Source organism: Carettochelys insculpta, chromosome 1 (assembly GCF_033958435.1).
Source record: "Carettochelys insculpta isolate YL-2023 chromosome 1, ASM3395843v1, whole genome shotgun sequence".
In the NCBI taxonomy this organism is placed as follows: Eukaryota; Metazoa; Chordata; order Testudines; family Carettochelyidae; genus Carettochelys; species Carettochelys insculpta.
The window spans coordinates 60836633-60857875 of NC_134137.1; the positions used below are offsets into that span (position 1 = coordinate 60836633).

At 41.6% G+C, this 21243-nt stretch overlaps 1 protein-coding gene across 1 annotated transcript in view; it reads left to right on the forward strand.

The window, feature by feature from the left end:
* Positions 1-21243, forward strand: part of INTS6 (integrator complex subunit 6) — a 107126-nt gene that overhangs the window by 73188 nt on the left and 12695 nt on the right. The window contains exons 10-17 of the mRNA XM_074987449.1: positions 315-409; positions 1218-1328; positions 3292-3507; positions 3620-3746; positions 5333-5475; positions 6250-6484; positions 9236-9604; positions 13711-13804. Of these exons, the coding sequence (XP_074843550.1) occupies positions 315-409; positions 1218-1328; positions 3292-3507; positions 3620-3746; positions 5333-5475; positions 6250-6484; positions 9236-9604; positions 13711-13804 (1390 nt within the window). The remainder of the gene's footprint in view (positions 1-314; positions 410-1217; positions 1329-3291; positions 3508-3619; positions 3747-5332; positions 5476-6249; positions 6485-9235; positions 9605-13710; positions 13805-21243) is intronic.

Sequence of the window (21243 nt, forward strand, 5' to 3'; positions counted from 1 at the left end):
GAAAATGAGTGTTTATTGTTTAGATATTTTTCTTTCTTTCTATTATGCTGTGGTTGCAGCTGTATTTTCCCCCGCTGCTGCAAAGGCACGCTTTTCCTATTCCTGTGGATAATGAATGAGATTTTATAAACACATTACAAGATTCTGCCTACCTTCCACACCTAATGAATCACATCCAGTAGCAATTAGCTCTAACTAAGGCTTAGTGCAGTAGGACAAACCTTTAGAAAAAAGTTCTTAGAAAATGCGTGACAAGTGATGTCTTAGGTTTAGAAACATACCTCTCATTTAACTTTGTTCATGTAACTTCTTAGACGACTTATTCAAAGTACACAAGGCAAAGCCAACCTTAAAATGGCGGCAGTCATTTGAAAGCTATTTGAAGACAATGCCTCCTTACTATTTAGGGGTAAGATGATTTATTATACGTGTGTTTTCAATTTTTTTCTCTATCCTATAATTTATCGTGAACTTGTATCTTCTGTTATTAGCTTATTCTATTCACTATCTTCTGAATTATGTTTTATAATATAATTAGGATATTCTGAACATAAGAATAAAAGGTTACTATGCACAAATTTAGGATTTCACGTTTATGGCACCATGTATGCCCTAGAAGAATAACTTCCCTAAAATTTACATTAACGTCTTGGCTTTTCTCTTTAACTTTAATGTTATAAACACTAGATAGATCTACTGTTTGAACTATACCTCCTCAAAGGCTTAATACAGTAAACTCTTTTGTATCCAGCAGCCCCGGGACCTGAAAGTTGCCAGATATTAAAATATTCTGGGTAATATAGAGGTATACCTAGCAGTGCGTAACACTAAAGAAAAGCAAGATTAGATATTAGGAAACAAAAACATATGCAGAGAACTTTATTTACCAATAACAGTAGTATTGTACACTGTAACGTATACTGCATTTGTTGTATTTAATTTTTACTTTCACTATACTGTACTTATGGAAAACATAATTAAAATTTACTTATGGTTAAAATGCTGGTTATTTGAGAGTTCTAGATAATAGAATGCTGGATATGAAAGACTTTACTGTAATTCTGCATTAATGGTGCAACACATAAAAGAAAAGTTTTGTTTCCTTAAGGTGTTACAAATTCACTTTGAAATGAATTTAATAGTCATCATGTGCTTTAAACTCTTGTTTCATACTTGAGGATACAAGTCTACAAGAGTATGTGTATTACCTGTTTCAGCCTTTGAAGAAAGCTGTGAGAATGATGGGAGCACCTAACCTTATAGCAGACAGCATGGAATATGGACTTAGTTACAGTGTCATTGCATACCTCAAAAAGTTGAGTCAACAGGTAATGTTAATGCAAAAGAGCAGTGAAAAATGAAAACTAAAATTGTTAAACACTGTTAGTCTGACATTAGCATAACTTGAAAATATCTCCAAACCATATTGGTTACCATAGTAAAGAAACAAGAAACCTCAAGTTATCTGAATTCCTACACATGGGTACTGTAGTACACCTGCTGTTTTGTGAATTAAGTTAAACTGTAAATATACACTGAAATATGACTGGATAACTCAAGGTATATAGTAGGCAAGTAGCATTTTCTTATGGGCCAACTTGAATATATTTGAGGTTAAAAATGTAGTCCTTTCTGTTCTGATTGGGTTATAAAAATCATATACATGATTACATGACATCACAGATTTGTGCCTATGTGTTGTTGGGCCAAAATGTAGCCACCTTTCCTATTTGGCCTATGGTTTGTGAAGTATTTCATGATCCAGGAAAAATGGAAGATATTACATATAAAACATAGTGTCTTTAATCCCTACTGAAGTGCTTTCTTACAAATGAAACTGTCACAGAACAAACAAGATTACACAGCAAGTCACTGGCAATGATGGAGAATAAGAGCCCACATCTCCTGGCTAGTTTCCTCCTTCAGCAGCAAAAAAAAAAAAAAACTTTTTTAGATAAAGATAAATTGAGTAGCTGCGACACAAAAGGATTCAGAGATGCAAGTATTAAGTACTTTGTGTGTTAAAACTTCATAAACTAAGTTTAAAAACCTTCAATAGAAATCTTATTTATACTCCTAAAAGATATCCAGTGGAAATCAATGATGAATCGTACTAAATTATGTGGTCATATATATACATATCACACAGAACTAGAAGAGACCTTGAGAGGTCATCAAATCCAGTCCCCTGCGCTCACAGCATGACCTGTGGCCATCCTTCACAGATTTGTTTTTTAAAATCTCTTTGCCCTCCAGATTCCTAAGTGGTCTCCTCAAGCATTAAATTCACAACCCTGATTTTAGCAGATAAGTGGTCTAACCACTGAGCTATCATCTTGCTCAAATGTCGGCAGAATATGTAAATCCATGGATTTATGCAACTTTTGTCTCAAGATGCCTAAAATACATTGTTCTCCAGTATGTTATAGCTACAGTAGAGTTTACAGCAATAATTCTTAAAATGTTTTTCCTTTGAAAGATTGTAGCTTTTTGAGAGATTTATGTTCTTAAAATGTGAAAAAACGTGATCTTTAAGTGTGGAAGGAACTTTTTAAGTGAAATCTCTAAATATTATACGACAGTCAGATGTTCTCAAATGCTTTTTAGCTAGCTCATTGTTTGATTGTATACTGCCAAACTACTAGTGTTACCTTTTAGAGCACACTTGATTTTGGGACATACTGGTCAAATGAAAAATTACTGGCCAAGGGCAACTGGCTGGAGGAAAAATCAAAAAATTTCTCTATGTTCATTAAGTATTTTTGGAGTTAAACTGTCTCTTCTTGCTTTAATCTCATGTTTTTCCTGTCTTCTATTGACTTTTTTTTAAAAAAAGAAATTGATACGTTCATATCACTCCATAATAAACACAGCTAAATGAGATGAGTTACGTTGTGAGACTTTTCATAAAACTTCAGCTGTTCTCAGAGAAAAGTGAAATCTGTAAGCACATGCAGAAATTGTGGCACAGTTTTCCAAAAATCCTAATCATGGCATTTTTATGAAAATAAAAGCATTGCATGCATATTGGTGCTTAGAAACTATGATAATGGGCACCCTAGAAATACCTGGAAGAGCTAGACACAAACTATTTACCATATTCTAATAATTTAAAATTGTATTAGTATATTCAGCAAATTACCTTAAACACTCATACACGTTATATTCTTCATAGTGTATTAACACATTGCCAACTCTTCTAGGTAAGAATTAGAAATGAATTTAATATTCTGACTAATCCTTTTTAAGAGTATATTATCAATTTTATTTATTTATTTATTTCAAATTAAGGCCAAAATAGAGTCCGATAGAGTCATTGGCTCTGTAGGCAAAAAGGTAGCGCAAGAGACTGGAATTAAGGTCAGAAGCAGATCACACAACCTGTCTATGGCACATAGGAACGATTTTCAACAACTGCTACAGGGGATTACTGGGGAAATTCCTCATAGACTTCTAGACCTCAATATGAAGGAGTATGCTGGGTTCCAAATAGCTTTGCTGAATAAGGTAAGCACCATTATGTGTAATGTTCTTATTTTCAATACACTTCCATTGACGTATTGGATGTTACTTCATATGTGGTGTTAATCAGAGCTTTATTATATTGCTGCTACTGTAGGAATTGAAACCTCAGACCTTTAGAAATGCTTATGACATACCCAGAAGGAATCTTTTGGATCACTTAACAAGAATGCGGCCTAATCTTCTGAAGAGAACTCGCAAGTTTCTCAAAGGGCAAGATGAAGGTTAGATTACTGGGTTTATTGTTTGTATGTCTGAGTATGTGTACTGTTGTCATAACTTTGTATGTTTTGCTGAGTGGAGTAAAGTTGAGATCACTTCAACAGGTGTTTAGTTCAGAAGTTTTCTTTCTGAAATAAACTTAATTTATGATCAATGTTATTGCACACAAACCCCAGTGTTTTTTCTTGGACTTTTCCACCACATCTTTATTATAAGTTAGACATGTTCCAGTGATTAACAAAACTTTTGTCTTCCATTTAATTTCTTGCACTGTTCTTGTCTTAAAAACAGCCTTATTTTCTTCGGCTTTGATTCTTTTGTACTTTTTTCCAGCTTTCTGGGTATATTAATGGACAAATACCTTCTAGACAGTCCTGGACACCAAAGTCCTCTGTCCATCTATATAATAGGTACATAATAGGCATTGGCAGAGCAACCTCCACTGTCTCCCACCTCTTCCCCCCCACACGCTGTCCTGCCAACTTGCTATATCTTTGATCTGAAAATGTAGGACTCACTTCTGGGTGAGAGACTAGCTATCTCCAAGCTATTCCAGTCTTTTTCCTCTCTGCCGGGGGTTTCCAGCAGATAGAACAATGATCTATGCTACTCCTAAATGACAGTAGAATGCCTCAAGGGGTGAAATATTGAGCACTCTGCAGATATAAAGTGCTTCATTACACTGGCACCTGATGAGTAGATGACAATAATAAAAAGAGAGAAGGAAGAGTAAGAAGATCTGTAGATTATGAATATTACTCTAACCTAAGTAGTGATAGAATGTCACTAAAGATTAAAAAAGGTATGGCCAGTTCCTGGACAGGTGTCCGTATTACAGATTACATTAATTTTAGGGTACTCTACTATGCAGTCTACCTCCTTTCTGAGCCAAAGGATCGATGACTGAATTTTGGAATGTTGCAAGATCAAAAACATGTTAAGGATCTGAACTACAAGGACTTCTAAGAAAATGCTGAGTTTTGTTTTCAGTGTGTACAAGATTACAAGAATTATGCAGTTTGCTGACTATATTAGAACGTAAAATTCTCATTGTTGTTTAACTTCTAATTAATAGTGTCTTTGTGGTTTTGGCAATTGGGAAGGGGCTTCTTTATGAAATCAAAATTTACAGTAGCATGTAAAGTGACTATTGAATACATTAATGTAGCTGTAACCTCAGTGGATTTTACAATTAGGATGTTCAGATTATTTCCATTTCTTTCCATCCACGTATCCTGTCCAAAAAGAATTGTATCTCATGTTGGAAAAGCAAAACTTGTAACCAAGAGGCTGTCACTCTTTTCTGGAGTGAGATAATCTATGTATATACTACATATATTGTTTTATGCAACCCAGATGCAAGCCTTCCAGAGTTCATGGAGTAGTAAGTATTGTTTTGGCATGGAGGAAGATGGGTTTTGAGCATCCTTTGTATAATTTTATACTGATAGAGCCTGATGAAAAGATGGGATAATATGAAAACTGGATGTGTGAAAGACAGACAGAATTAAGTCCTGATTAAATGAACAGCGTTACACTACTTCTGTAGGCACAGTCCTTTGATAAAAACTATCTTTGATTCCAATAGATCAAGTTCACAGTGTACCAATAACACAAATGGGAAATTATCAGGAGTACCTAAAACGGATACCATCTCCTCTTCGAGAGCTTGACCCTGATCAACCTCGAAGGCTACATACATTTGGTAATCCATTTAAATTGGACAAGAAGGTAATTTCACTTTCATATTCTTTTTGCGTTAAATTGGTACTATGGCATGTGCATGTATTGCTAGTTAGAGGATACCTGTGTACATAAGAAATAGAGGGGCTTTCTTTTCTTAAGAAATTTTGTCAATCCTTTTTTTAGATCACCCATTTCATCATGGAGGGACAGACTTTTAATTTGAAGTCACTTATGAAACCTCTACATTTTTAGTATGATATATGAGAATGTTGTGGAAGTGCCAACCAACTATCCTTTTAAAAAATCCAACTCCCTTTTATTATTTTATTAAAATCCAACTCCCTTCCTTAGCAAAAAGCTTGCATTAACCTGATGACTTTTTCGTTTCCAGTAGTCCAAGGACATGGATTCTCAATCCCTTGCAAATCCAGGTCTTTGACTTGACTTCAATATATTACCAAGATATGTAAATGTTTAACTGACTAAAAATTACCTTGTGTGTCACTCTAGTTTAAAGATCATATTTTACAGCCAAATTTTATAACAATAGACAGCTTTCTTATTTGGCATATCATTTATAGAATGGTCTTCAGCAATCAATACCTGATTCCCCCCTCCCACCCAGAGCAGAACAGTTGCCCTGTTTTTTATTGACCTTTGAGACACCAAGTCAAGATGGCATACCTGGTTGGTTTATCTTATATCTGGCAAAAAAACAATCAGGAAATTGTTGAATATATAAGTTTCTGGTAAACTTGGTATGCAAAATAACACAGATTTAAGAGAGCTTCTTTAAAAAAATCCTAATTTGTGTTACAGGGAATGATGATAGATGAAGCAGATGAGTTTGTATCTGGGCCTCAGAATAAGCATAAACGACCTGGAGAACCAAATATGCAAGGGATTCCTAAAAGACGTCGGTGTATGTCACCCCTTCTCAGAAGCCGGCCACAGACTCCTCCTGTTATGAATAACCATATTGGAGGAAAAGGGCCACCTATACCTATTACACAAGCACAGCTGGACCTTGTAAAACCTATTCCTATTCACAAAAGTAAGTGTAACTCAATCAATTTTTCTTGTTGCCTTCATTTGGTTCCTATTCAGATAATTTGCTTTAGTGCTTATACAAAAGCATATTTTAATTAATCGACGACAACATACTCATCAAGAAAGTATGTTGTAGATTTCTTAGATTTAAGCATTTAACTATCCAGTTTCAAATTGTTGGTATGTAAATGTTCAGCCTTAATTCTCCAAGTTAGTTTGCATATTTGGCACTCACAGGTGACAAACCTCTTTGTCGTCATTTATATTTTAAAGCTGTATAAAGATTTCTGAAATGTGTTAACTGACTGCTGTTGACATATCACTTTCTACAAGTACATTACAGTACACAAGGGATACTAGTATACAGTATAGACAATGGTGCTTGTCCTAAGTCTTTCATTTCACATACATGCATTTTTGCATTTAGTGATACACAATTTGTCTGTAATTCTATATAGTAAGTAAAATAAACATCAGTGAAGACTGTAGTAACTATGCTCCTGGCAAATATATGAGGGGCAGAATGTGGAGGGTTTTATATTTATAGACTTGTCGTATTTGTTGATTGTCCACTTGCACTCCTTATATGAAGTTTCTTTAAATTTTCCTTTATAAATCATTCAAATCCCAGATTATTTCTCTTGCTCGTCTCTTCCTCAAAACTTCTGCAATAAGAAACTGAATGTATTAATTTAAAATTTCAGGTTCATTTGCACCAGAGACAAGTAGAGGTGTCTTTACCTTCCTGTGCTGTGGTCTCCCTGTAGAGTTGAAGAGTTTAAAAAAGGAGTTTAGTATTTCAGTTATTAAATTTAACTCCCTCTTTTCTTACAAGCTGGCCTACTTTGTTTCCCTAGTAAAATGAGAACTTTTTAAAGCTAGCATTTTAACTCATATTCTTTTGTGCCCCATATTTTTTCACCTACTACTAACTTAATAGTCTAATTTCGTTTGCTTCTGTCAATTTGCCTTGTATACTGAGCAGACTCTCATGAAATCAGTTAATTAATCCTTATATAAACTTTTAGAGGCATTTTGGCTTGTTTTAATGTTGGTGTCTTTAAAATTGCATAGCTGCTTTGTGCCATGGTAGATTTAAGATCTTCCATCTTGTGTTGTTCACTAGACTGCCTTTTTTTTTTTTTAATTCCAAATTTGTATTCAGGTAATAGTTGCATTGCTGTATTTTTGGCTCATAATCTTGTAACTCAGCAAGCTATTTATTCAATAAGACAATGCTTATAATTAGATAATGCTATAAGGCATTCACACAGATATTCCGGTGTAAAAGTGCCAGATTTTAGCTAGATTTCAGAGTGGCCTCTCTTCTGAAAGGTAAAATTTTGTGCTTGCAGCTAATGGTCATATTAAATCTTAGTATTCAGATGTCAAAATACCTGACTACTTGCAGACTCAAGTCAGGTATGCAGCTGATCTAGTAAGATTTATTCCATAACTGTGAGCAGAAAAGTGCCAAATTGTACTGCTGAAAGAGAGGCTGTCTGAAATTCTAGGGTCATTCTACTTTTGCAGTATGATCTCTTTCCAGAGAAAGTAAGTATTAAATTATCCTGTAATAACTTTTCCACTTTCTGGTATATAAAAAACAGAATAAACACAGGCTTTTTTTGTGCTAGTATGGGACGGAACACCAGGCTGTGGGAATCTTGGCAGCCCCGGGGCTGGGAGCCAGCTAGGGCATGGAGCCCTGCCAGCAGATCCAGCCCTGGGGACCTGGCTGGGGGTCAGGGGTCCCTGGCAAGCCCCATGGCAGGGTACCAGCTGGGGCCCACTGACAGTCCCAGCCATGGAAATGCGGCGGGAGGGGGCAGGGTGAGGAGCCAGCTGTGTACCAGCTTTTTATTAAAAGCACTGCATAAACATATAAATATATTAAAGTTTTTATATCATGTTGTAAAATGCATTTCCAGCAACTGTTGATTGTTTTTCCACTCTGTTGGTAAAATACAGACCATTTGTCTGTTTTAATTTTGGCTGTCTGCAGTAATTTCCTCACTTCTTGGAGGTAGGGTGATATTACAAATTAGCATATAGTTAACAATCCTGTGGATATTAACTCTTTTGTGGCAATTTGACACCAGGACAAATTACAATTGAATTACTAGGTATAGTCATAAGTATTGGGATAGACCTTGTAACAAAGTTTAGGAGCCTTCCAAGAACAGAGTTCGTTTCCCTGCTTTTTAAATACAGAGAATAAAATGAAAGAGCAAGGCTGGTACATCCCTTTAGCCAGGTCTCTCTGATTTTGATATAACAGTGAATATAATCTCTTTGATCTGAGCCACTCCAAAATACTGCAATACACAAACTTGTACGTGGCAGGCTTCACTCCAGTGAAGAGTGAACTTCATTCCTTTATTGTGGGGAGTGTGTGTTGAACAGATTCTTGAGTCAGCCCTTGTGCACTGAAGTGAATTTTATCATTTAATCTTAATGAGACTAGTAGAAACATAGAAACACCCATAATCTGCCAAAGTGGGTCTTTGCCCACGAAAGTTTATGCTCCAAAATATCTGTTAGTCTATAAGGTGCCACAGGACTTCTTGTTTTCTTTAACTGTCTGTTACTTTGACTTTGTTACCAGTTCATGTAACTCTTCTTGTTAATGAATGCTTCCCTGTATTGCTAGACTACCCCCATCAAGGAACATTTCAAGGTGATCTGTATCACCATCAGTATCTTGTGATTCATGCTTGCCAATTTGCGCCTCCTCATAGTTTTTATTTTTCAGCTTCAGAAACCAGTAATGAGATTGCTGTGGATGATATAATTGAGAATCATGTTGCAGACCCGCTTTCATCAGATGTTTTTTCAAAAGCTGTGGATTCTGAATTTTCAATGTCTTCTCCATTCAATTCATTGGACCGACCAACAATGCATTCAGAGGACCCAAGCCATGAACATTTAGGAGCTAATAACCTTAATATTGATGACTTTATGGAAAACCATGAGGAGTTGGGTGGTAAAGAGCAAAGCACTCAAGAAAACTTGCCAGCATCTTCGCCCAACAAAGGAAAAAAAATGCTTTCCAGAAGTGTGAGAGAGGTTAATATAGAACTAAAAGCACAAATTATGAAGGAGATTAGAAAGCCAGGAAGAAGTAAGTATAAGAACCGCAAACCACTCTCTTTATATCTAGATGCTTGGAGAGACATCTAGACTCAGTTTAAATATTTACATCACTGTATTATGTAAGATACTAAGTCAGGTATGAAATAGAGGGCTCAGTGATTAACAGAATAAAAAATAATAGAAGAGAAATTCAGTGTGTATTTGAGAGGAAATCCTTTTAACTCAAAGTTTATAAGGGCTCTTAGAAAGTTTGAGAATCTTTCATGCTTTCCTGGGTGGGTGGAATAGGACTGGGTCCATCTGTCTTCGTTCTTCACATGCAAATATTAGAATTTATACTTACCTACTTTGACAATATCCTAGATTTAGTACGCTTGGTTTTTAATATTAAAGTTGACAAATAACTTAAGTTTCTTTAAGTGATAGTTCTTATGTGTATTCGACATGTGCAACTAGCATGTGTACCACAAACTTGAGTCTGGAATTTTTACGAGCAGTGTCCTTTGGTCTGCATGTGTGCCAGAGCTCTCCTCATGCACAGAAGCAAGGGCGTAAAAGGTGGCATGGGTTGACACCTCTCTAGTTCCTTCTTAGTGCCACAAAATCTAAGTTATAATCTTTGGTGTTCAGTTTTTAACTGTCATTGCTGTAAAGTATTTTGTATAGTTAGTTTTCGTAGTTGATGTAGCAGAGCTAGTGTTCTTCCCCATGTGGTGACTCCCCCCCGTCCCCAGGAGAAGTTTGGGGTTATGTTCATGCTTCCTGGATTCAGAAACTGTTTCCCACTTGCATGCCTTGTTTGTGAGCAACTAGCGATGCTGCCTCTGCTGTGTGGATCAGGCTCATATTTCTGCCAAATGTAGCATCTGCTGCTCCGTCCTCTCCCCTCAGACTCATGAGAGTCAAGAATGAAATTCAAAACATTTCATGGAGAAGGGGAGAAGATTCAGTCACAAGTGGCCTGGGACTTACAGCTCATCTCACCAAGCAGGTAGCACCCCTCCAAACACAAACTTGGGAATGGCAGCTTAAGACCATTAAGCCTGTAGAGAAGGCTTCACTGGACAGCAGATGGCACCATCATAGCTATATAGACAAGCCATCTTTTTCTAAAACTACCCCCTGACGAGAGAGGATCCCTCCCCAACTCAGTCAGGAGAGCTGGTGCACATGGATGCTAAGAACTGAGTAAATCTTCTCAACAGGTTAAGGAGAAGTGCAAAAGAAGTGCATCTGGGGACTGAACATTGAGTCCGATGATGAAGGCTCAGGATAGATAGTTTCTGGGGCTCCCTTCCATTTCTAGAGCAGATGTTAATAACAATGAGTGTGGGGCCAGAGGGAGCCAACTGCCATAATGATGGGGGAAGCTCAAAGCTGACAGTTCTGCCAATGGACTCGTCTTGTACCCTGGTGTGATCAGATACCTGTGGCTCCCTGGAGGAAATCTTTTGTTCTTAGCTATCTCATTCATCCTTCCTATTGGTTCTGTGTGTATTCTAGACTGTTGGTACACCAGAGGAAGAGCCTTTCCCTATGAGGCAGAATTGTTCTTCTATCCCACCTGCCAGCCTTAAAGCACACCCATTGGTTCAGTTTTGTATTATATAAGGGATCAGGCTTTTTCTTTGGAAGAGTTTAAGGCTCCATAGGAGTCTGTGCAGCATTGAGAGAAGGTGGCATGAGACGGGAGACCCAGAAGATCAGGGACAACATTCCAACCTCAGACTAGATACAATAGACCAAGAAACAAGTGATATCCTATGTCATAAGGGTGGGTTCCTCTGCCATTTGATCTACCTTAGGCACCCCGGATCAATGTAGGAGTCCTATTTGCCATCACCTGGACACCTAGCTCTTTTGGAATATTTGGAAAGGGCAAATGAAGATGATCAGATTGTTTCACGAACCATCAATCATTTTATCATTGCCACTGATGTTGCTGGACCAGAGAGACCCAGCAGCACCTGGCTGATCTGGCAGACTAGAGGGAGCAGAGCCTTGATGGTCTCCCAGAAAAATAAATTGGCAGCAAGTTTCAGACAAAAATAGTACTTCTTCACACACCACAGTTGGCCCGTGGGACTTGTCAGAGAAAGTCACGAAGGCCAGAATTTGAACAGGTTTCAAAAAAGAAATAGATGCGTTCATGGAGGATAGGTCTGTCAATGGACATTAGCCAAATTGAGTAGGGATGCAGTCAGATGGGCAATCGTATGGCTCAAGACATGAACCTTACAAAAGTTCAAAATGTGCATCAATGTGGAGGAACTCCAGGTGGTCCATCTTGTGTGTGATGTCTTAACCCCACTTATCCAGTCCAGACATGCAAACTATTTTTGATAACCTGACCACAGTATTATGTAAACATGAACGGAGGGAAGGAGATCTGTCTGCATAGGAAGGCAGTCAATTCTAACTGGTGTGTCAATAAATATCATGACCCTATCAGCCACATTTTTGCCAGGCATTCAGTACTCCTTAGCAGACTGCCTGAACAGATATTTTTCCACAAATATCAAATGGGAAATTCACAGCTTGATTTTTGATCATAACCTTACCTAATGGGAAACATTGGCCTGGCATATTTTGGCCTTAACAATTACTGATCCAGCAGAGAAGAACAGGAAATTTCTTTGGTATTGCCTCAGATTTGATAAGAAATACTTGATTAATGTTGTGGAAGAGTCAGATGGGGTCTGCCTTCTGTCCCATCCACGTGTTACCACAAGTTCTAACAGACCATTCACTCATCATATCACAACTAGATTTCTGAAGGAGACTATCGGATCCTTTCCACAATTGTTGAAGTTTGTTCCTCAGGGGACCTCAGTTTTCTTACCACTCACAAACCTTCCCACTTCTTCGAGCCTCTTGCCACATTTGCTCTGGCTCAGCTGTCTGTGAAGGTGATCTTTCTAATAGCCATTAGTCAGAAGAGTTGGTGAACTTGTGGCAGATCCAACATATAGCTTCTTTCTTAAAGAAGAAGTCTTATGATTTCACTCTGAAGTATTCCTAAAGTAGTTTCCAAGTTTTACATGAGCAGGTCATCTACCTACCAGCATTTTCACAAAACTGCATGCCTCAGGTAGAGTTGCATTTTATACACATCCAAAGAAAAAGGATGTTGGAAAAACACCTGAACTACTTGTTTCCATTGCGGAGGGATCAAGTTATATTGGCGCAGAGATGTTCAAAGTGGATTGTTTACATTACCCTTTGTTACCAACCAGCTCATATACCCCTTTTGGAACAGGAGTTTTGAGGGCTCATTCTGCTAGCAGGGATGCTAGAACAGTTTGTCTGTCTGTCTGTCTGTCAAGGGGGTACTGAGAGCCATTGGCCGTATGTATGATGGAAACCACTTCAAGCCAGAGGTGCAGCAGCACCCCTAGTTCCAGCATCTATGTCCTCTAGAGGACAAGCTACTTTGACTACATCATTAAGAAACATATCCATTCTAGAGAGATCTAGGGCAGCTACTTGGAACTCTTTGTATCCCTTATGAGACACTGTGTTCTGGTCTAATTGTCAACTGCAGGTACAGTTGTCAGGACAGTAGTTGTAGTACTGTTATCATCACTGCATTCTTGCACTTAACCCGTGTCTGGCAAGTATTTGTTGAACACCCACATTTGGAATATGCACAGGGACTATCACTTGAACAAATGGAGGTTACTTACCTGTAATAGGAGCTACTTGAAGTGTGTGATACCTGTTGATATTCACTACCCATCCTCTGTCCCCTCTTCAGTGGAGTTTTTGAATTGTGGTGAGAATGGGAAACTGAAGAGGTGTCTGCCTGCACCACTTTTTGTGCTCTCTGTTCAGAGTAGGAGGAGAGCTGTGGCACTTGCACAAAGCAAAGGACACTGCTTAGAAAAAAAAAAAAAAAAATTAAAACTCAGACACGTGTCCCTTACATGTGGAGTGCAGACAGGGATCATGCATTTTAAAGAACCTCCAGTTACAGGCAAGTGACTTATGTGTTTATTTACCTGTTTATTACAAACATAGTACCATGCTGTACAAAAGCTAAATGTAGCTTACAATTATGCCCAGAAAACAGGGTGTTTCAACAGACATATGTGTAGTTTTTGCCTAATGAACCTTTTTGTTTTATTTTTTAAGAATATGAAAGAATCTTCTTTTTACTGAAGCATGTACAAGGCAGTTTACAAACACGACTAATATTTTTACAGAATGTTATCAAAGAAGCCTCAAGGTATGTAGCTACCTAAAAATCTTGTCAGATTATACCAATGTACAGTATGTAGTCAGAAGTACAGGTTGAACATCTCTAGTCCAGCACACTTATGACCTGACTGGTGCTGAATAGGGGAATTTGCCAAACCATGGGAGGTCAATAATGTGTAGTAGCATTACCAACACCTCCACTGCTTACTGGGCTCTGAAGGCATTTGGGGTAAATTAGATCTAAATTTACAGCACATAATACTGAGAGCCAGGACTGGTGGCTGTAAACAAACTTTTTATGGGGCCACAGGGAACTTGGCCACGTCCATGATAAGTGCACGTCCAGCTGACTAAAATCATGGCAGATTACGGATGATGCTGGATGAAAGAGTACTGGACTAGAGAGGTTTAACCTGTATGTCTGTATCCACTATGTATGTTGGTTTGAAACCTGCATATTTGTAATTATATCATTCATGTTTTGATTAACTTATTTTAATTTGGCCACGCAAATGCTTCAAATTACGGACAAAATGCCATGGGAGGAAATCTGTTCTGTTCTGGTTCATCCTCATCTATCTGGTTCTTGGGCAGAGGGTTCAAGACTTTATACTTGTGCAAATTCAGCTCTTTGTCGCTGCTTTTCGATTTAATGTATTGGACATGATGACTGAAGGTGTTAGAAGTGGGAAGCAGGTAATTCCATATATATCTAGATATCTGGGTGTGTGACTGTCCAGTGTACTAGCTTGCCACATGCTAATTAACCATGTGGGCACTGCTGATGCACCCGAAAATTTCTGTAGTGTGCTTTGACTTACTTCTGTTTGAAGAAGTTCCATAGTATACAGTATCCATGTCACACAGCCAGTTACTGTGCAGCAACCTGGTGCGTTGTAGATTTATGTACTGGCTTGTTGAACAATTGGTCAGCATAGATATGTCCTGTGTGGACAAGAATGGGGGAGAATCAGCCCTGCTCCACAAGGTGGACCATTGCACATGTGTGCTTCTTATCTCAAAGTGCTGTATATTAACACAGACAGGAAAGTAGCCCCAATATTTCCTCATCAGATGGTATTTTCCGACAGACAGCCCACCCCAGATACTGATGGTCAGTGTCCACTCAGTAATGTATCTGCTTTCCACAGCTCTTTGTAAAACTTTCCATGAGTAATGTACCAGATACTTGTTCATTAATATGTAAACTATACCATTAAACTTGCACATGTAAATCTGGATCGATGTTCATTATATGTTGTCTGTATCATGTGACTTTTTAAGCAAAATTTTTAATTTTAGATAATCCAAGCATGACACACAGATGTACAGAATCTGTCTCAACCTGTTTACTGTGTACATATTTTAAACATTAGCATCAGTAAAGTTTTAAAAGCTGTTCCTAACCATGGTTCTAAACAAGGAGACACATCAGCTCGTTTAGATATGTGCCTGGGTTTACAAAAGGTTACATAAGAAGCACTGGGAAAGTCAGTAAAAACTAAAACTTCACGCAGTCTCTTGTTTTACTGCTCTGTATGCTGTACACTGAAATGTGAGTAAAATATAATCCAGTTGATTAATTTTATAATTATATGGTAAAAGTGGTAAGTAATTTTTTCATAAGTGTGCTGTAATGCTTTTCAGAGTGGTAGCCCTGTTAATCTGTTGCTGTAAGGGAAACCAAACAAACAAAACAAAGAGGAGTCCTGTGGCACCTTAACAATTTAGCAGATTTATTTGAGCATAAGCTTTCATGGGTAATTTAGTTGGGCATAAGCTTCAACTCCATGCATCTGACAAAGAGACTTTACTTTTTAGTGACAAAAGCTTATGCCAAAATAAGTCTATTTTAGGTGCACAGGATTCATCATTGTTACAACAGTTTTATTTTTATTTCTGATTATGTAAAAAGTTTTTAGGTGAGGTGTAACTTGGGGGTTCATGAGACAAATCAGACTCCTGGAATGGGGTACAGTAGTTTGTGAAAGCTGAGAGCTACTGTACTGTAGACTGTGGGTCAGATTGTTGGATGACATAGATCAATATTAACGCATGACAGCAGAGCTGAACTATCTTATATCACGTCAGGATCTGGGCTTATCTACTTTGAGATGGCAACATCATTCTTCTTGCTCTTTACGTTGACTTCTTCCAGAAGAAATTAAATCCACTCTTCCTTAGTTAGAGGTTAGACAGCATTGGTGGGTAGTGAGCAAAATCTTGGTCCTTGTGCATATTGTAGATATCCTCCTTGTCTCCATAACCATGGAAGCCTGCATAACCCTTCTAGCCACCATGCCTTGCTGTGCCATCCAATCTTAAATTCCCATTCAGAGGTGTGCTCCAGCTTGTAAGGTGTCTGGAGGCTTATGCACAGTGTTTGCTCCCTCATCTTCCCAATACAGTAAAATTATACGAATTCTGTGGGTGTTGATTTCTGAAGCCTTTAGTTGGGCTTCATGAGTTGTCCATTCAGAATTAGTGTCTTCTAGCGGTTGTATCGTTTCTCTCTTCATTTGTCAGTAAAGGGGTAACATCCCGCAATCAGCAGAATTTGGAAGCAGTCCACTGTTGCTGGAGCCTTCAGTACCAAGCCCTGCCCCTCAGCTCAGGTTCCAGTTTTTCTGCCTTTGGTGGAAGAAACTGGTAGTTCAACTACTCGTGACATTTATTTCTTTGTGCAGTAATGCCTGTAATCATTCTTTGTTCTCCTTCTCCTGGATCTGGTTTTTGGCAGTATGGTAGTTTCAGTCACCTGGTTCTGCCACTACAGCTTCTCCTTTCTGGACTCCCTTTCAGCCCATGCCCCTCCATGGCCCCATGTACAGCAGAGCTATCCGGAAAACATTGGGCTAAATCTAAACACTTTCTTCTTCGAGTGGTCCCCGTGGGTGCTCCACAGTAGGTGTTGGGCTCGCCCAGCGCCGCAGATCAGAATTCTTCTAGCAGTTTCCATTGGATCTTGCATGCACCGACGCGTGCCGCTCCCTTGTGCGCCCTCAGTCATGTGCGCGATCCAGTCCCCGCCAGTTCCTTCTCAGCCGCCATTGGCTGCAGACGGAATCCGCTCTGGCTCTAAAGCCTGAGACAGATAAGATAGTTGTTTTACTTGTTAGCTCGTTGTTCTTATTATTATACAAAAAAAAAACCCATACAAAATAGTAGGAGAGAAGAGGAACGGAGGGAAGGGGAGCAGACAAAGAAGGCTGGTTAAGCCATCCGCTACCCTGAAGGCCGTGAATGTTATTTGGGTTGTAGAACGCACTGATTAGCAGCTAAGTACCCTATTAACAGTAAAGACTCACCGCAATGTCTTCCTCGGGGTTTAAGAAGTGTGACTCATGCTGTGAGGCTATGCTGGCCTTTGATGGGCATAGTAAGTGCATTTGCTGCCTGGGGGAGTCCCATGTTACCCAGAAGTGTTCGCACTGCACTAAGCTTACAGCCATGGCCAGGAAGGACAGAGAGATGAGGCTCAAAATGATCTTGTTTGATAAGGCCCTTCAGCCTGAACCGCCGGAGAAGCCTCACGCAGAAGGGCCCTCTGGGTCGCATAAAAGGAAGGTGGCTTCTTTGACCCCCTCGGTGCAAAAGAAGAAGAAACTCCCCCCGGCTCGATCCTTGCCGGCGGTTTCAGCGAGCAGGATGAGCAGAACGCAGAGCCCTGAGCCGCGGGCTGATGAAAACGGCAGCGCGGCAGCGCACGTGGCCGGGGCTGGGCCTCCGGCTATTCAGCAGTCGGTACTGAGGGCTCCGCGGGTGCCAGCACGGCAAGCGCCGGAATCAGCAGCGCCACCGCCTCACACGGCACTGGCTCTCACGGCGCCGATGGCGTAGGGGCACCCAGCATGGGGCCTGGCAGCGCTGGAGGAAGCTACCTGCGCAGCACCGACAGCGGGGCCGAGATTCCCGGCATGGGAGGGGGTGGCGCCCACCCTGCAGGGGCAGGGGAAAGCTAGAGCCAAAACCCGGCACCTCAGTCCATCTCCAGGCAGGGCTGCGATGCCGTTATCACCCAGCCGCCGCCCCTCCCCTCCCGCCCCCCGAGATACACACGCTGCATTGCAGGGCGGCAACTCCACCGGCCTATTTTGGACCTCCCTCTCCGTTCCTCCAACCACCTTCGCCTTGGCTCAGGCCTCCTTCACCCTTTTTGGGCATGGATCCCTATGAGTACTATCACATACCAGGTTCACCAGTATCAATGTCGTCACGGAGATCCCACTCTCCCAGACGTCATGGGTACACACTCCAATCGTGGTCCAGGTCTCCATCACCGGGCCCTTGTCCATGTTGTTATGGCCATCCTCCTCATACTGAACACCGACATCAGAGGTCTAGATCCAGGGGCAGATCCCCTCCCACTCCTCGCCAATACCCCCGTGTACACTCTCGCTCTGGGAGAGGAACGCAGCTGTCCCAGGGGGAATTCGGTCCAGAGTCCCGAGACTTTCCTTCACAGCCCACAAGGGAGCAAGCATACCAGCGAACTTGGGAGCCAGAGGACTTGGGGGAGGTTTATCCTAGCAGCTCCTCCTCATCCTCCCCAGATGAGGCAATTGTCCCCGGGGATGTCTCCCCTCCGGATGACCTTAAACAATTCCAAGAGCTGTTCAAAAGAGTAGCATACACACAGGACATTCAAATAGCAGAGGTGCAGGAGAAGCATCGTAAACTCCTGAAAAATTTGAGACCCCCGGCTTCATCTAAAATCGCTATTCCACTGGATGAAGCCATTATGGAGTCAGCCATTAACATATGGCAGACTCCGGCCTCTATTCCGCCTACAGATAAAAGGGCAGATAAGAAATACGTCGTCCCAGCCAAGGGCATGGAATTCCTGTTTAGCCACCCACAGCCCAATTCTTTGGTGGTCGAATCGTCCCAGCAGAGGTCAAAGATGCCCCAGTACAAATCAGGGGGGTCAGATAAAGATGCTAAGAAATTAGAGCTGTTCGGCAGGAAGGTCTACTCCTCCTCTACCTTATTACTGAGAATGGCAAACTACACGGCATATTTATCAAACCATAACTTTGACAACTACTCTAGACTTATCTCTCTCATGGATTCCCTCCCGGAAGACAAGAAGCCGGTGTTAAAGGCGATCGTCCAGGAGGGCTACACGGCCTCACGAACGGGAGTTCAGATTGCCCTGGATGTGGCGGACACAGCGGCACACTCAACAGCTGCAGCAGTGGTAATGCGTAGGGAGTCCTGGCTCCAGACGTCTGGTATCCCCAGAGACCTACAGGCGAAGATCGTGGATCTTCCCTTCGATAAGCAAAAGCTGTTTGCAGAATCAACCGACTAGGTCCTACACTCTAGCAAAGATTCGAGGGCCACACTTAAGACCTTGGGTATCTACACTCCTCCATACAAGAAAAAGAAATTCTATCCTCAGCAAAGGCGCTACGCTTACCAACCACAATGCGCACAATATCAGCGAGGCTATGACCAAGGGCGCCATCAACAGCAACAACAGTATAGGGCCCCCAGGCGACATTCTCAACAAAGTCGCACAACCCTGGGGCAAGCCCAGAGGCAGCAAGTTTGACAGCTATGTCGAGGTCTGCACTATCAACACCATTGCTCAATGCCACTCTCACCTCATGTTCCATCATCGCCTCAAACCGTTCCACTCCCAATGGCAAAATATCACAACAGACAAATGGGTGCTGGAAATTATAGCCACGGGTTACACGATCCCCTTCCAGTCATTACCACCGACGAAACCTCCCACCCGGCCTCTTCTCAGGGACCCTTCCCACGAGGCAAGGCTGAAGCAGGAGGGTAGATCACTTCATGTTCATAGGGGTGGTGCAAAGAGTCCCGGAACAATTCCAAGGAAAAGGTTTTTACTCGCAATACTTCCTAACAGAGAAGAAAACGAGGTTGGAGGCCGATTTTGGACCTTCGGGGCCTCAACAGATACTTGCGCAAGCAGCGCTTCCAGATTATTACAGTTGATTCCATACTTACGGCACTGGACGATGGAGACTGATTTGCAGCCCTCGACTTAAAGACGCTTACTTTCATATAACAATCCACCCGGCACACAGACGCTTCCTCCACTTCATGGTCGGCGGGGAGCATTTCCAATACAGGGTTCTTCCATTCGGCCTATGCTCGGCACCCAGAGTCTTTACCAAAACCCTGGCAGTGGTATCAGCTTACCTGCACAGGCAGGGCGTGTTTATTTTTCCATACCTGGATGACTGCCTACTGAAAGGGGCCTCAAAGGCAGAGGTCCTACGCATGATACGCGTTACCACGAACACATTTACTTCGCTGGGCCTAGTTATCAACCTTGCAAAGTCAAAGACCGAACCCACGCAAGATATAGAGTTCATAGGGGCGCTCATAAACTCTATCGCATCGAGAGTATACCTGCCCGACGCCCGCTTCCGCACCATCAAATCCTTGGTGCAAGTCATGATGTACAGCCCAGCAGTGCCGATCCTAGCATGCCTGCAACTGTTGGGGCACATGGCGGCTGCCACGTTTGTGGTACAGAATGCCAGGTTACACATGCGAAGCCTGCAGCATTGGCTGACGAGCGTTTACAGACCGGCAGCCCATACCGTTCACAGGGTAGTATCGCCCGCGACGGAGGTACGGAAGTCGCTTGCGTGGTGGGCAGATCCCGAGAACCTGCTAGTGGGAGTGCCCTTCCACCAAGCACAAATTTCCGTTTTTTCTCACAACCAACGCCTCCCACGTAGGATGGGGAGCGCACATTGACAGCAAGGTGACGCAAGGGCTGTGGTCCCCTGCGGAACAGACACTGCACATGAACATGCTGGAGCTCAGAGCAGTGTTCAATGCATGCAGACATTTTTGGAAATACCTGCACGGCAAAGTAGTCGGGATCAATACTGACAATACCTCCACCATGTTCTACATCAATCGCCAAGGAGGGGCACGGTCCCGTGCGCTATGTGCAGAAGCAGTCCGATTGTGGAATTGGTGCATTGCCAACAACATAACGTTGAAAGCCTCATACTTGCCGAGTGCCCGCAACATGAAGGCAGATCAACTGAGCAGGCGCTTTGCACTCATGCATGAATGGCAGATCCGCTCCGACCTGCTACAACGCATATTTCACACCTGGGGGTTTCCCCAAGTTGATTTGTTTGCCACCCAGCGCAACAAGAAATGCCCTCAGTACTGCTCCAGAGCAGGAATAGGGCGGGGGTCCCTGGGGGACGCCTTCATGATCTCATGGAAGGGCCCTCTACTCTACGCGTTTCCCCCCACAACACTTATCCACAAGGTTCTGCAGAAAGCCAGAAGGGAGAGAGCTCACATGATACTCATAGTTCCAACTTGGGACCGACAATGGCTTCCCCTGCTTCTGCGCATGATGGATCATCCACCACTCCCCCTACCGGTAGCGCCGGACTTACTCACACAGGCTCAGGGGTCCATAGTGCAGTCGCACCCTCAGGGACTGCGCCTACAAGC